The sequence below is a fragment of the Panicum virgatum genome, chromosome 3N (genome assembly GCF_016808335.1).
Source record: "Panicum virgatum strain AP13 chromosome 3N, P.virgatum_v5, whole genome shotgun sequence".
In the NCBI taxonomy this organism is placed as follows: Eukaryota; Viridiplantae; Streptophyta; class Magnoliopsida; order Poales; family Poaceae; genus Panicum; species Panicum virgatum.
The window spans coordinates 17,982,249-17,997,423 of NC_053147.1; the positions used below are offsets into that span (position 1 = coordinate 17,982,249).

At 47.8% G+C, this 15,175-nt stretch overlaps 3 protein-coding genes across 3 annotated transcripts; all 3 read right to left on the reverse strand.

The window, feature by feature from the left end:
• Nucleotides 1-4,060: 4,060 nt before the first annotated feature.
• On the reverse strand, nucleotides 4,061-4,852 carry LOC120667398 (uncharacterized protein At1g15400-like). Its single transcript, XM_039947480.1, has one exon. The coding sequence runs from the start codon at nucleotides 4,524-4,526 to the stop codon at nucleotides 4,236-4,238; it is 291 nt and encodes a 96-aa protein (XP_039803414.1). The 5' UTR covers nucleotides 4,527-4,852; the 3' UTR covers nucleotides 4,061-4,235.
• Nucleotides 4,853-5,959: 1,107 nt separating this feature from the next.
• LOC120664769 (lys-63-specific deubiquitinase BRCC36-like) lies at nucleotides 5,960-11,941 on the reverse strand. Its single transcript, XM_039944105.1, has 10 exons — nucleotides 11,711-11,941; nucleotides 11,469-11,594; nucleotides 10,927-11,014; nucleotides 10,112-10,197; nucleotides 9,817-10,008; nucleotides 8,064-8,257; nucleotides 6,982-7,140; nucleotides 6,818-6,898; nucleotides 6,677-6,731; nucleotides 5,960-6,599 (listed from the first exon to the last, which is right to left on the reverse strand). The coding sequence occupies exons 1-10, from the start codon at nucleotides 11,819-11,821 to the stop codon at nucleotides 6,399-6,401; spliced, it is 1,293 nt and encodes a 430-aa protein (XP_039800039.1). The 5' UTR covers nucleotides 11,822-11,941; the 3' UTR covers nucleotides 5,960-6,398.
• Nucleotides 11,942-13,660: 1,719 nt separating this feature from the next.
• Nucleotides 13,661-14,949, reverse strand: LOC120664770 (late embryogenesis abundant protein, group 3-like). The gene is made up of 3 exons (XM_039944106.1): nucleotides 14,733-14,949; nucleotides 14,237-14,626; nucleotides 13,661-14,097 (listed from the first exon to the last, which is right to left on the reverse strand). The coding sequence occupies exons 1-3, from the start codon at nucleotides 14,790-14,792 to the stop codon at nucleotides 13,963-13,965; spliced, it is 585 nt and encodes a 194-aa protein (XP_039800040.1). The 5' UTR covers nucleotides 14,793-14,949; the 3' UTR covers nucleotides 13,661-13,962.
• Between the last annotated feature and the right edge of the window lie 226 nt (nucleotides 14,950-15,175).

Here is a 15,175-nt window from a genome sequence, read left to right on the forward strand (position 1 = left end):
CTTGCGCCCTCCACCTGAGGCTTGGTCCACATCGTCTTATGCTCTTCCGCTTTTCACCTTTTGTCACAAGTAGCGTAATTCCTCGAGCAATACCAGGATGATTTTTTTTCTCGAATACGCTGGAGAGCTGTGTATCTTTATATTAAGACGAAGTAAGTTTTCGTACAATGCACAATGAGCACTCAAGAAACCACGACGAATTACAGTAGAGCAAAACATAGCAATACCATGATGATCACCATTCCTTTTGTGCCTCTGACCAAGGTAAGCATCGCTACCATCACCCATCAGACATGCCTACCTTTTCAATGTCCAATCGAGTAACGTCGCGCTTTTTCCCGTCTCTTGAAATGAAAAGCAGCCATTGCCCAAATCATAAATACTCCTAGAAGAAAAGATGACGCCATTCGTTTTCAGTTCTGCTATTTACTATAGTACCACTCGAGTGAAACGTTTTTCCTTTTCTTAATATTACTACCAATCAGTTTTTGTTCTGTATAACTGCCTTTTAAGTTTGAGCGAAACAAAGTCCAAACCGTAGCAATTTCTTATTTGCCATAAAATTCTATGATCCATCATTTGCCATGCATCGATGTCTCGGCGAAACATGAGCTGCACTTGTGTCAGTGAAAGCGGCAAATAAGGGACCGGTGGATATTATAATTATAATGGCAACAAAGGAAAAAAATATCTCAATTCAAGTGACAAAATATTGGATAACAAGTTTATGTCGTAAGGTGCCAAGGTTTTGAGTTTTGCCACATGGTTTTAACAAGCTTTTCCTTTTGCTACGAAGTTTCCCGGATGAATATGGTGATGTCCAGTCAAATCCATGAAGTAAAAAACACGAGGTAAAGAGAGAGACAGTCCCGGATGAATATGTACGTCTGTTCATTATTCCTGTGGTGATGGAGACCATCTTCCCCAGCAGCCACCAACCACCATGCTACTACTAGTATTTACTAGTATTTGCATGCTGTCTGAAAACATTTTCTTCAGTAATAACGCAGGATCTGAATTCTTTTACCTTTTTTGGAAGCAGCGCCGGGACTGAATCGAGGGCTCGAGGCATTCGCCTTCAGGACGAAACGCATCAGCCAGCAGTTCAGGGTTCCCTTCAGGACGAAACGTCGCATGTCTGCCTTTGTCTTGTTTTTGTGTGCGTCAACGCATGCGTGCCGGTCACAAGATGTAATTTTCCCTTCAACACTGATACTATTTTTTTCAAGCTTCAAATTGTACAAACTGTCTCATTCTTTATTCATATCCGTTCTGATATGACAATTTTAATGTGTGTGGTTTTTTAAAAATTTTTGCCTCCAAGTTCGAAGTTGTAACATGCTGCTAGGTCTGAACTCAATCTGAATGCAGATAGCAAAAACTGAACGACGTTCCTTTCTTCTGACTCGTCAAGGAGAGCAGCCCACCATAACGGTGGAAGCGGTGATTGATTCCATGCGTGTAACAAGAACGAAAGAAGGCTAAAGACTATCTGTTAGTGATTCCAAATTCCAGAAACAGCCAAACATGAAACAAGTCCCTGAAAATTGTCAATCACCAACCCTTGCTGAACAGTTTTTTTTAAAAATATATAAGGACCTTGCCACCTTGCTGAACAGCTTGAGTTCAGATATAGAAGTAAAGCCTGGGGGGAAATGCACATTTTTCATTGACCTTCGCTACACCACGGCTGAAAGCAACACTGCTGGTCTCCAATGTCAAATACAGAGTTTAAAGCATCTAGCTATAGTCACCTTGATTGTCACTAACACGTTTTTGAATTACAAACAGCAAGCCATCTTTGCATTCTCCATGTATGGTTTGTCTCAACTCACAAGTTCACGACTCATGGCTAAAACATTTCTAACTCCGTGTTGCAACACAATGAGAAAAAAGAGTCTCCCGGCGACATTGATTGAGCCCATTTTATTCCCGTACGACATGTACGTGTGCGCATTGTCGCCGTGGTGACCAGCTTCCCCAGCAGCCACCAACTAATAGAGTACATTTTCTTTAGTACCGACGCCCAAATTGAATGTCCGAGAGCGACCGACGGTGAATCGATTCGATTTAACCTTGCAAGGTGGACCTAACCAACACGGCACGCAAAAGCCCCGCCGGACCCCACGCACCGACCTTTCCCCTCCCCGCCTCGAACTACAGGACCGCCCCACCATCATATGGTCAGCCGAGCTCAACGTGAGACCACCAAAAATAAACATATGCACCCCCATTTCTCCGCGACTACTCGACTACCCCAGGAGGTGAGATGGAGTCCTATACTTTCGAGGTGAGGCAGTACTCGGCTTACCGGTTTCGATTACCTCCTACTTCCGGCATACGATTAGTACAGTTCAAACATGATCAGCAGGGCCGACAACGGCTCGGTCCTTAACCGACACAGACGGAACTACACCTCTCCCGCCCGGTCTCAGATTCTATTCTTTCATTCATTCCAAGACTTCCATCCCAAGATGAGTAACTCATATATGGAAACATAAAAACATCCTATATCTCGCGAGTAACCAAAAATTACTCGACTTCTACCGAACCCTATTTAGCATAGCATTTCTATCGTCCTATACATACTAGTATAACTCAAGGAAACCTAGGGTTCATGCAACTAGGGTTTCAAACAACTCCTAAACATAATGCACAAGTAATAAATACATATCTAGGTGTCATAATTTAAATTAATAGGATGTGCACCGGGGCTTGCCTTCGAGCTGCTGCTCAGAGCGGGGTCAGATGGGCCTTGGGCCGGGTTCTCACGCCTCTCCTCCTGGGCTTGATCCGGCTGCTCCTTTGGTGCCGCTACCACCTCATACACGACATCCTCAACGACGGATGCTACACGAATGCATATGAAATAATTGAGGGCAGCTCAACGATGTAACTACTTTACTTCAATTGGAATGCCCTGTGGACTGTCCGCGTCCAAGTGGCAGACCGTCCGCAGTACAACTCTGCAGACCCGCCAGAACCAACAACCTCTCTGGACAAATTTCAAATCTATACGGCGGACCGTCCGCTCCAAAATAGCGGACTGTCCGCAGTTTAACTTCCCAAAACCACCAGAGCCAACGACGCCTCTGGACAAATTTTAAACTCTACTGCGAACCGTCCGGCCCTCCTTGGCGGACCGTCCGCAGTTTTACTCTGTCAAACCACCAGAGACGACAACGTCTCTGGACAAAACTCTAGACTATACGGTGGACTGTCCGCTCTTCAATAGCAGACCGTCCGCAGTTCAATCCTGCGAACCCCACCAGAGACATCATCGTCTCTGGACAACTTCTAACCTGACCGGCAAACTGTCCGACCCTCCTAGGCGGATCGTCCGCGACTCATATCCCTTGACACCACACAACAGGCGGCAGCAAGCGCGGCGGCGGCGGCGGCCGTTCACCGGCGCCGGCGGCGCACAACGGAAGGGGGAAAGAGGCCATGGGGCACAAGTGAATCGCCACGATTCCATTCCCGCGGTCGGTTCGAGTGGAGGATGACCGGAGAAGCGGATCGACGGTGGAGCAAAGCTTCAAGCGGCTACAATGGTGACCGGCGGTGGCGGGGGCGATTCCGGCCGGGAGAAGGTAGGCTGGGGGTTGGGGAAGGTGGAGGAGGTGCTGGGGAAGGTGCTCGCGTGAGGAATCGAAATATGGTGGCCGGAGGAGGGAGATCGACGGAAGGAGGTGACGGCGGCGCGAGCGGACGAGCTCCGCTTGTCTCTGGTCGAGGTGGGAATGAGGAAGAAGGAGATGACGACCGGGGCCACATCCAGCTAAATATCTGGACATTACTCTGATGGACCGTTCGCCGATCCCTAGCGGACCGTCCGCCGATCCGTAGCGGACCGTCCGCGGTTTTCCTGAGTGTTACAATTTCTTGTTGCGGTATATGTATAGATCAATTCGTCCCTTCCTACATACAGAAGTAAGCCACTGGACAGGTAGGAGAAACTTTCCCAGCACCAGTAGAAATTGAACTGTTTTCCGGAAACTTTTGTGTTCCAGACCAAGAGTTTGTTCATGGAAGGACGAACAGAACGAACACTGCATGAGACCCTGACAAAGCATTCGAATTGTACTTCTTTCTGCTAGTGTATATATTGCACCCAGGACATGAGATGAAACAACTCACAAAGTGGCAAGAGGATTGGAAAAGAAAATGCTACGAGAAGCTACCAAATTCGGAGCGCGTTCCGATCGATGCCGGTACAGAGCACAAGATGATGATCAGTGGCGGTGGCGCCTCCCCTTGGCTTTCGCCTTGCCGCCGCCGCCGCCGAAGAGACTCCAGAAGCCGCACGCGGGGACGCGCGGCGACGGCGGGTCGAGCGCGGGCGGCACGCGCCCCGCCGCCCTGTACCCGGCGTGCCCGTGCGCGTGGCCGGCCGAGCGGCTGCGCTCCAGCGCGCCGCCGTCGCCCGGCGGCTTGATCTCGCCCGAGCTCTTCTTGTCGTCCCACACCAGCCCCGACGAGCCCGACCGCCGGAACGTCTCGCTCGACCGCTGCAGCCCAGCCATGTACGGACGAGCACCCGCCGGAGAGAAGCTCGCTCGCTAGCGCGCGCGCTCTACCGCGTCTGTGGCTGGCGAGGCGACGCGGGCTGGCGTTGAACTTGGGGCGAGCCGGGCGTGACGGCGTGTAGATATACGGCGGCCTAGCAATCAATCGGCCAAAGGGAACGTAGAAGCCGTCGTCGCCGGGGGGCGGTTGCGATCGGAGACCTTTATGATGGGCCGGGGGTTGGAACTTGGAAGGAGCGGAAGGAGGGAACTGAAACAGAAAGGGACGGGGCCGTTTGACCCGAGGAAACTAAAATGGCCGCCGTTCCTCGCGATAATGCTACTCGGATCGCCTGGCTGACCGGACGACCCACCTGCCCCCCGTTTCCCTTGTGCGGTTCGCGGGGGAACAGAGCGAGCCGCGACGCGCTCGAGGGAGGAGAGGACGCCCCGCGTGGCGGCCGTTGGATTGGATATTTGGATGTGCGCTCGCTGCCTGAGCCTGACAGCTCCTTTCTTGCGGGCTCGTGTGGGTGTTTCACCAACCGGGCAAGCAAGGTAGAAGCCGGGGGGCAGTGGCGGAGGGCCGTCGTGGCACGCGTACGACACGTCGACACGAGACCGGAGCTGGTGGTCCACGGACTTGGACCAGCTCCATGAGGAAGGCAGGATTGAAGGATGGATATGGATGATATCATACGTTTGGGCTTTGGTCGCGGCCAACCTGACCGCGTGCGTGGTGTGCTCCGGTTACCTACTGCTGCCTGCTGGCACCTAAACTCGCGAGCCCATTCATGGGGGCAATCAAGAGCACATCGCCAATACGACGACGGCGAAGAAATGGCATGAGTCGCACGTCATCATCGAGCCAGAAATGTTGTGTAACGGCGTGAATAATTCCGAACAGTCGCGCCTGGACAGTTACCTACTGGCCCTCACCGACGCATGGTCCCGTGGCGTACTGGCCGGCGGCCCCGGTCCCGGGCCTTTCGTTCGTAACTTGGACGCTACCCAACCCATCCTACGATGTATGATCCACTGACAAAAATAGCTTCTCGAGTCGACCACGATCGTACGGGGTTGTAAAGTGCCCTGTTCTCCCACACCACACCCATGTCTCTCTCAAGACAACCAACTTGACGGCTAGTCCATCCGAGTCCCGACCCAGCTCCCAACTCTGAAGAAGTCTGAACTGGAGCTTTGGTAGCATCTCCACCTTGTGACCCGTCACTTCTCTTCGGAAAAGTTTCCAAACGCACCTTTACACCATGCCGTGCCTGTCCGAGTCCGATCGCGACTTGCGGCGACAAAAGCGCCGCCGAGGTCGTGAGGAGGCTTGCAAGTTGTGATGACGTCTCACGAAATTCCACCGTTCCGGTGCGTACAGATAAGCACACGACAGCGTGCTCCATGCATCCAACATTCGTACACATGAGGTTATTTCCAGTCGATTGTCTTCCCTTTGACAGAAAGCTTTGGCACCATAGAAACTACAAAGTTGGAGCATTTCAACAAAATGGATTGCTACAAAGTTGCTTTTCCAGAATTACATAGCAAAGACGCCCTTCATCTTTGCCCGTCCAGATAAATCGCATCTTAGCAACAGCAGTTCAGGTACAGAATCTACATGTACAGGCTACAAGCTCAGGCCAGCCACGGAAAGGATTTGTAACAGCGCAACTTTGGCAACCGGATATGAGACCCCGACACCACAAAGCAAACTCGAGACTGTTGGCAGCTTCCACAGCAGCGCAGGGCTGAAAGGAGATGGGTATGTACAGTTCCATTGTCTATTCCTTTGTCCATCTTTAAGGTCTGGGGTTTCACAAAGCATTCGGTCAAGCCACGACGAGCAATCTTCATCACCACGAGAGGGCAAGAAGATTGGCATCAACAGGCCCTCCTCCGGCTGCCACCGCTAGGGCTTCTAGGGCTCCTCGGGTTACCTTGATTGGAGAAAGGATGCCTGTTCTGGGCCATTGGTGAACTGCTGCCAACAGACCCATGATTCATAAAGCGACGGGGAGAATCATTTCTCATGCTTTGGGTCTCTGCCTCAAGTTGTTTAGCCTCCTCTTGTAACATAGATAGCTGTTCACATGCAAAAGTCAAGGTTAGCCCCTAACAAAGGCTGGGCATTGTCACAAGATACAAGCTAGTTTACTCACCCGAAGTTCATTTTCCTTCAGGCGATCCTGAAGTGCAGTTATAGCTGGACTCAAACTAGTGAACAAAACGTGAACCAGATAAGTTGACATACAATATGCAGCATATTTGGCTAAAATGAGACAAGGAGGCTGTGTTCTCACCAATACTCCATTAGTTTGCAGAGAGATGAGTTGTATGTAGATGTATGGTGAATAGATGTAAGGGGATGGATTTTCCCATCACTGCAACACAAAGTATAACGTTTACCACAGAAGAAAGCATCAGATTTTGCGCATACTATTTGTCATGAAGGAACTTTAGTTACCAAATATTTTGTTGCATAGCTTGATTATATGCCGATTGCTCCTCTTCAAAAAGGACTCTTTGCATATCACAGTAAGACGCCATTGTGGTGTCCAGCTTGAGCAGGTGTCTTGTAGGAAGCACAATAAGTGGCACCTCCTTCCTTACATACTCTGCGCCGCTATTGGCAAAAAAAAAAACTGTGTATTAGATGGTTGTATTAAACAACACTACCTTTGGTAAATCCATACATGAATATTTATCACAACAAAAACATTAAACATTTCATATCGGGCTTTTCACACATAATAAACTTGAATACTCTTGATCTCGTCTGATACATCGGCCGCGAGGAAATGACATGATCACATGACACTACAACAACATAAGGGGGAGCACACATAGAACAATACTAGCACTACTGCAGTAGGGCATATTCTTTTATCGATATTTTACCAATCAACTGGGGTAGTGTGAAAAGAACATCATGGAGTTAATAAGATTACTGCTAGGGAAAAGTGGAAAACACAAGTCACTACACAATTATTTTCTACAAAGAAGGAAATTGTGACAATAACCATATGGGAAAGAAGTTTCTCTTTTCTTTTTTGGAAACCCAATGCAAGAGATTCATTAATTCAAAAAATGAACACCTAGGAGGAAAACTAGATATATTTGCATTGAGAAAAGGTCCAAGAATTGGAGCCAAACAGAGGGGTTAAACCTGTGTAGCATATAAGAATTACATGTTTAATTAATATTAATACAGCAAGAAAAGTCATCCATGTTTGAGCCGAATAGGACTAGAAGTCTGGAGCGTGGCCGCCTGGGAAATGAGGTTGTCGGTTATATAACAACCTATGAGTTAGTCTCAGTGCCTATGTCATCTTCCATTCCAAAAAATAATTTGAAAAGTACATAGGGTCATTTGAAAGTCTCATGAAGTAAGGTAGGGCTAAATTGACACTACAGATCGGTGCAGCATAAAAAGAAGGTAATATAGAGAGTGCAAACTAATACACATTTTTTCAAGATTCTAAACACCATACACATCAATTATTAGTGTAGCTGTTCAAGAAACAAGATAGCACATTATTTGGATACCTTATGTCCATATTTGACCGGTGCAAAGCCTCCTGGATACTTGGTGTCATATCTGAATCATATGGATCAATAGATGTTTCTTGCATGTTATCAGGATTGTAGGGAACAATAGCATTTTCTATGGGCTGATGCTTTGCTGAATGATTTGTGTCGGGATTAGAGTAGAAACCCATATCTGGTGATTTTCCCCAGGCCTATTATAAATAGAGAGATCTTCAGTTATTTGCCAACATACTAGTAAGTAAAGCCAGAACTGCATTAATTAACGCTCCTAGTGGCTCATACATGACAACAAACATCTTACTAGTTATTTGCCAACATAATAGTAAGTAAAGCCAGAACTGCATTAATTTCAGTTGGTTCGGTAAAATGAGTTGATTAAAAGTGTTCAACACAAACGAGCCATTCAATGGATCAACAAAGATTCACTGAATAAGGTAGTAAAAATACAGTGAGAACATACACCACACATTAGGTTTCTTTTATTACACAATAACAAGCTTGCTCCACACTTTTCACAGCACAAGATATTCCATAATCTCACTAGATGATACTTACAAATTCAACTAAGCAACATGTGACAGACAGAAGAGGCAATAAAATGCCCCAGTTGATAAGGGTCAGCTGACAGGCTTGACAAAAAATATTGTAATTGTGACAGGTTGGTGCTGCACACTTGCACAGGCAAATCATTCACAGGTGTAGATATCCTACATTTCTACAGCTGGAAAGTGAAAGCAGTAATCATATTTAAACTGCATGACCATTCGAATGCTTTTCGACTTCAATCCACACCTAAAAGCACCTAAGAATATGAATTTTAAGTTTTCAAATATACGCAAGTTCCTAAAAACATGAAATGCTACATATTTGAAATCTGAGTGCTTATCTCTTTCTGCTGCAAACCCTTCCATTAAGAAGATAAGGCATTTTATCTGCCAGTAAGTACCTTCAGCAAATCAGAATCTAAAACCTCATAGTTGTAGCCAAACCAAAGACACAATCTAAAAATGAACATCAAAGGCAGCACTAGCTATTAGAAATATGCTTTGTGATTTTACCGAACCAACTGAAATTGAGTAACAAAAAAAGATAACCACTGAGCGCATTAATCACTCCATCATGTGATGAAGGCATTCAAACATGCCATTGAAGGCAGAATACTAAATTTGAATGGATAACAAAACAATTCAATGGATAGACAAATTTTAAGCCTACAATTAGAACTTTCTTAATAAACATGAATACTGCTTGAGTGGCAGCGCCACCCAAGCACCATATAACGCATCTTAAAAAATTAATCTAACTGAGCCAGCATGTTCAAGTATAACGGCATCTGCAAGAGCTTCTGAACACAAACATGAGGACAACAATCACTTAAATGATTAACGTGGGTCGATGTTTAAAGCTGGAACCAACTTCCCTATCTAGAAAATACTATAAATGAAAAAAAAACATAATGCATACAATAACAGGACATATCCAAGTCCATAACCAGCTATTAATGAACTCTATGGGTTCAATGTACATTGTGTCATATCTGAATCATATGAATCATATGGTTCAATACTCTTTTAATTTTAAACATTCTCCTTCTAGTAGGCAATTAAGCAGAGTTGCTTGAATTATGCACAGAATATAGATGTACTGCAAGTCAGAAAAGACCATATTGATGCAAATACCAACAAAGGAACGTAGCAAAAAAAAAGGGCATCAAACTAATTCTGTAAATACATGTGGCATCAGAGTAAACCTTGCTATTCTTTGAAGCTCTGGAATCCCCTGTGTCCTGTTCGATGCCTTCAAATGCAGAATGTGAGGCAAATGCATTATCTGATGAACTCCAGGATGAATCAAGATCAATCACTGGAGCCATGGAAAGAGGAAGGGCGGTACGTTGTTGTCCACCCTGTGACTGAAAGGCAATCACTTGGATTTTTCCAGCCTGCAGGCATATCAAAATCCGATTCAGCAAGAATAAAGTATGGACATGTGCTCACAAAAGGACGTAAACATGCTATTTAGATTAAGTTTATAAGCATTCGTACCTTTTGAGCACCTTCACTAAAACAAGAAAATATCAGCCCCACAAAGCCTGTATCCAGCAACTGAAACATTGCTTGGGTACGAACATCTGGAAAATAAGACTCATGGGGGTTATATAAAATAAAGTTACGAAGATATTGAACATGGGAAAGATCTCACAAAAGAATGAAGATGAAAACCCATAAAAGCAGATGCACTAGCGAATTCTCAAGACCTACATACCCACCATCAGGTCAAGAAATTGACCTCCTGCCTTTGTAATGAATGCATTATAACAGCTGTTTGGGAGCAGCACACTCCACAAAATTCAGCTCCAATCCCAAATCTTCAAGCCAAACACCAGCAGCTCCACCAACTCCAGCTCAGTAAAAAAAAACATGGATCTAGGGGGCTAACTCCAAGGATTTTGTGGAGTCCTCAAGAGGTGCTGTAGGTCGCTGTCATCATGAAGCTCTGGAGCAAAGCTACATGTCTAATTTTAGCATATTCCCAAACCCAAGCAATCAAAAGCATAGCTACTTTGTACCAATGGCCTCTAGCATACTTGACATCCATTACCAGAAATTGCAGGTGGATCGGTTGGTACCTAGTAAGGGCTGCATCACTCAAATGAGCATAATCTAACAACAACATCGCCAGTAAATTCCTAAACCATGTGTGTGGAATGACGCACGTCATCTGACAGCATCATGGTTATTTTAAGAGACAAATAAATACCAAAATAAAGTTACCAGAGAGCACTTGAGTTCATTGGAGTGCAAGTGTGAAACCCTAGGCACAAAATGTTTCAACAGTGGTGGAAATGTGGATAGCTTACCTACATGGGACGGCAGCACGGTGATATGTGGGTGCGAGTGGTACCATCCGATCACCCTCGTAGTTTTCTTGATGGTGGCCGTCATTTTGTGCGAAAAGGAGTTAAGGGGGTGTTTAGTTAGATGAAAATTTTTGGTACAAAGGTCACATCAAATGTTTGACCAGATGTCGGGAGCGATTTTCGGGCACTAATTAAAAAACTAATTTCAGAACTCGCTTGGAAACTGCGAGACGAATCTTTTGAGGCCTTTGACCACATCATTAGCACATATGGGTTACTGTAGCACTTATGGCTAATCATGCACTAATTAGACTCAAAAGATTCGTCTCGTCGTGTACATCTAAACTGTGCAATTAGTTTTATTTTTTAACTATATTTAATGCTCCATGCATGTGTCTAAAGGTGAGTCAAAAAATTTTGGGTGAAAATTTTTGGTAACTAAACGGGCTCTAAGTCCAAGCCCCCCAAAAAAAAACCAAACATCACTCCACACAACACAAGTAAAATCTCGAAAAATAAAAATGCAAGCGGAAAAAGGATATCTCGGCTTGCGCCGTCGCGGCGGCGAGCAGCTCGGGGTTGACCTCGACGCGGTCCTTCTTCCGCTCGCACCTCATCTGCGGCGACGCCCCCCATATCACGGCGGTCGCGCCGCCCCTGCTCGAAGACTACAGGTATCCAAAAGGAACCACGACCCCGAGGAGAAAACCAAACGATCCAAGCATTCGTGAGAGAGGCTGGAGGGGGGGGGGGCTGAAAGGGGTTAGGTTGTGGTGCGACGGACCTCGACGTCGCCGAGGAGGAGGCCCAGGACCTCCTCGGTCTCGGTGGTGAGGGCGTGGGAGAGGCATGTGAGCCACACCTCCTCGCCTATCTTCACCGAGGTCAGCGACATCTCCGCCGACGACGGCCACGGTCGCCGCCGATCGGCTGGGGTTTCGGGGCGGCGGTGGACCGGTGGGTGCGGGGTTCTTCTGAGCTCGAACAGCCTACCTTTTTTTTTTTTTGGGAACGGCTGCGCCGCGTCGCTGGCGTGGCGTGGGCGGCGTGTTTCGCTGCGGGGTTGGCCCCAGGACACGCTGTCCGTGTGTGGTGGGGTCAGGGATCCGGTGCGGCGGAGCCGGCAGCCGGGGCCCAGAAATAGATCTTATCGTGATGGGCCGGCCCAACTGACTGTCTGAGGCACACAGGCCAAGGCTTTCTGCTGGGCCTCTCTCTGGGATTTGTCAAGCTGAGAATAGAGAGTCTTGAACAGCGAAGTTAGCATTCCTCCAAAGAGCAACTTTAAAAGACTTTCTACATCTCTCCTCAGTTCTCATCGTTAGGAATAGAAATTTTGATGAAAAACTATCCTCCAACCAATGTAAAAAAATAGCGCGCTATAGCGTTAAAATAGCACCGCTATAGCGTCCAAAAGCAACTACCGCAACGATATTGCACACTTTTGCGCTATGGGCGCTATCGTAGCTATAGCGCCCAATATCACCGCTAAATATAATAACGTAGCGCATTATATAGAGGCACTATTACCTGGTGTGTACTGAAGTCTTTAAACTTTAGAGTTTTAATCTTTTCTATTACTTTATGGGTTTATCTGTTTATCAAGATTCATGAGTTTATGGTTGTTTGACTGTAGTAATTGAATATGAGCACATGATAGTTCATCGTATTCTGATGTTTTCTTAATTATTAATTGTGTAAAAAAATTATGCGCTACAATGTTGAAATAGCGCCGCTATAGCGGCTAGAACTGCATAAGGCTGCCGCTTCAGCGGAGCTATAACGGATTCTCCGAATGATTATTCAAATGTGACCATTCTTCATTTCATGTTTCTAGCGCCTAAAATAGATAACGAAAATGGATTCTAGAGTGTACACAAGATATAGGAAAACTGATGGAGAGTGAAAACATATAGAAATTGATTTTTATGCATGAGGCTCTCCAAATGATAATTTAGAGTCAAATTTAGAAAAACTCTTCGAGATGCTCTAAGAATAAACCTCTAGGAAAACGTGAGCAAAAATCAAAGGAAGAGGATTCAGTAGCAGAAGGGTGGTCGGAAGTGGTGCAGTCGGCAGCGCATCGCGTTGGGCTCTTGATGTGAGGTAATCTAATGCGTTTATCCGATCAGTTCCAGCATGAGGATGAGGCGGCATTTCTATCAGTGGCCAACTTGACCTCAGCCGTCCCGCTCCCGCCAAAGGTTGGGACGTCAGAGATTCAGAGCCTTAAAGACTATGAGCTCTGCAGAGACGATGGACCTGTTCGGCTTACAACAGCTCGAGTTCCGGCTTTGGGGTGTCCTTGCAACGTCTCTAAATAAAGCAGCTGGTGAGACTGAACATGCAAGTTTCAGAGACTGAGAGATCGCACGACGGCACGATCCAGTTTTCAGGGACGATTTGCTCATACGGGCAGCAGCACAGCCAGACAACCAGCTCCCTGTCTTGCCACACTGTACGCTTGTACAGCTACACTGGCAAAAAAAAAAAAATCGCCTGTTGCAGCTCACTGAATCCTTGATCTACCACATTACTTCAAGCGTTAGTCATTGAGCATTATTTTTTCAAAAAGATAAGTCATTGGGCATTGGGCAGGACATGTGTGAAGAGCAAATCCTCTCAAAACATGCTAAGGCACAGACGCACAGTCCTGTTAAGACCTTGCCTTCGTTGCGATCACGAGAAGCGGGAACACAAGCAGAGACCATAGCACGGCACATAGAGAGCAAAATGCTGAAAATCACAGAACATACACGCTCCTCATATACATAAGAGGATGTACCAGCTTTATTACATCATAATAAGAAAAGAACCACAAGGCTGAGAGACGCCTGACCGACGAGCACAGAGATCGCCAGCCAGACCCGCTCCCACCCGACTCGTTTACAGACACTTCACGACGCAAATACAGCAACGCCAAACTTACAGTACCAAATTCGTAGGAATCATGGAACCGGAAAGATACATACTGGACTCATGAACAAGCAAACGGGGGATGGATCGATCGAGTGGAGGACGGAAGCTCGCGCGCGTCTACTGATCCCTGGTGATGGAGTGGTCCTCCTCCTTGCCGTTGCCGGCGCCGCCCTCGTTGTCCCCGCTCATCCCCAGCGTGCTCATCACCGCGTCCTTGGCGCCCACCGCCGCGCTCTTCACCTGCTCAGTGGCCTGGAAACAGATGTCGAAATTTCAGCATCGTCTACAGCTAGCGCAAGGAGTTCGAAATTAAATTGTGTACATGATGCGTGTGATCGATGTGCTTCGCAGTGGAGAGGGTGATGTGGATCGATGGCCACAAGAGACCAACCTGCTGGATGACGCTGCCGGTCTTGTCCTTGTCCTTGCCGGCGACGGCGCTCTCCTTGGCGTACTCGCCGGCCTCGCCGGCCTTGTGCTTGGCGGCCTCGAGGGCCTCGGCGGTCTTCTGCTTGGCGGCCTCGGTGGCCTCGGCGGTCTTCTGCTTGGTGGCCTCGGTGGTCTCCCCGGCCTTGTGCTTGGCCTCGGTGGTCTCGCCGGCCTTGTGCTTGGCCTCGTCGGTCTTCTGGCCCAGGTAGCTGCCGGTGTCGGACGCCTTCTGCTTGGTCGCCTCCTTGGCGTCGTGGCCCTTGCCCGCCGCGTGCCCCGCCGCGTCCGACGCCCGGTCCTTGGCGTGCTGCGCCGTGTCCTTGGTCGCCCCCATCGCCTGCCCAGCCTTCTCCTGCGAAACCGCGCGCCGCGTCGCAACACCAACAAAATCTTAGCACGATCAAGCTGCAACGGGATCACCAATCCAACAGTGATCGAGTGATTGTTGGCCACCGTACCTCGGTGCGGGCCTTGGTCTCGCCGGCCTGGTAGCTAGCCTTGTCCTGGTGGGAAGCCATGACGACGATCTCTCACCCTCGAGCTAAAACACACGATCGAGCAGAACGAAATCGATCGCTCAAATCAAATCGCTCGCGAAAACTGAAAGCAGCGATGAACACACTTGGCTACTGACGAACGCTCAGCTGAAAAGCCTGGAACCTCAACACTACCGATGTCTAGGGCCCTCACAGCAGGCCGTATTTATAGGCCGCGGCCGCGAGACGGTCCCCGGGGGCCGGGACACGTCGCGCCCGGGGGCTCGTACATGACGGCCACGTAGACAGGACACGCGTTGTGTCACGGGTCCGTGCCTTCGCGAAGCCTGCCCATGTAGACGGAGCTGATTCGCGCGCGCAGACGTGTCGGTCGCTGATCGGCATGTGCAGACGAGAATAGCCAA

Coding starts and splice junctions, on each gene's coding strand:
- LOC120664770 (XM_039944106.1), bottom strand. CDS start 14,792: ATGGCTTCCCACCAGGACAAGGCTAGCTACCAGGCCGGCGAGACCAAG. Junction 14,627..14,732: donor AGACCAAGGCCCGCACCGAG/GTACGGTGGCCA, acceptor GCGGTTTCGCAG/GAGAAGGCTGGGCAGGCGAT. Junction 14,098..14,236: donor CCGGCAGCGTCATCCAGCAG/GTTGGTCTCTTG, acceptor ATCTGTTTCCAG/GCCACTGAGCAGGTGAAGAG.
- LOC120667398 (XM_039947480.1), bottom strand. CDS start 4,526: ATGGCTGGGCTGCAGCGGTCGAGCGAGACGTTCCGGCGGTCGGGCTCG.
- LOC120664769 (XM_039944105.1), bottom strand. CDS start 11,821: ATGTCGCTGACCTCGGTGAAGATAGGCGAGGAGGTGTGGCTCACATGC. Junction 8,258..9,816: donor GAGCTTCAAAGAATAGCAAG/GTTTACTCTGAT, acceptor TATTTATAATAG/GCCTGGGGAAAATCACCAGA. Junction 6,732..6,817: donor TGCAAACTAATGGAGTATTG/GTGAGAACACAG, acceptor TTTGTTCACTAG/TTTGAGTCCAGCTATAACTG.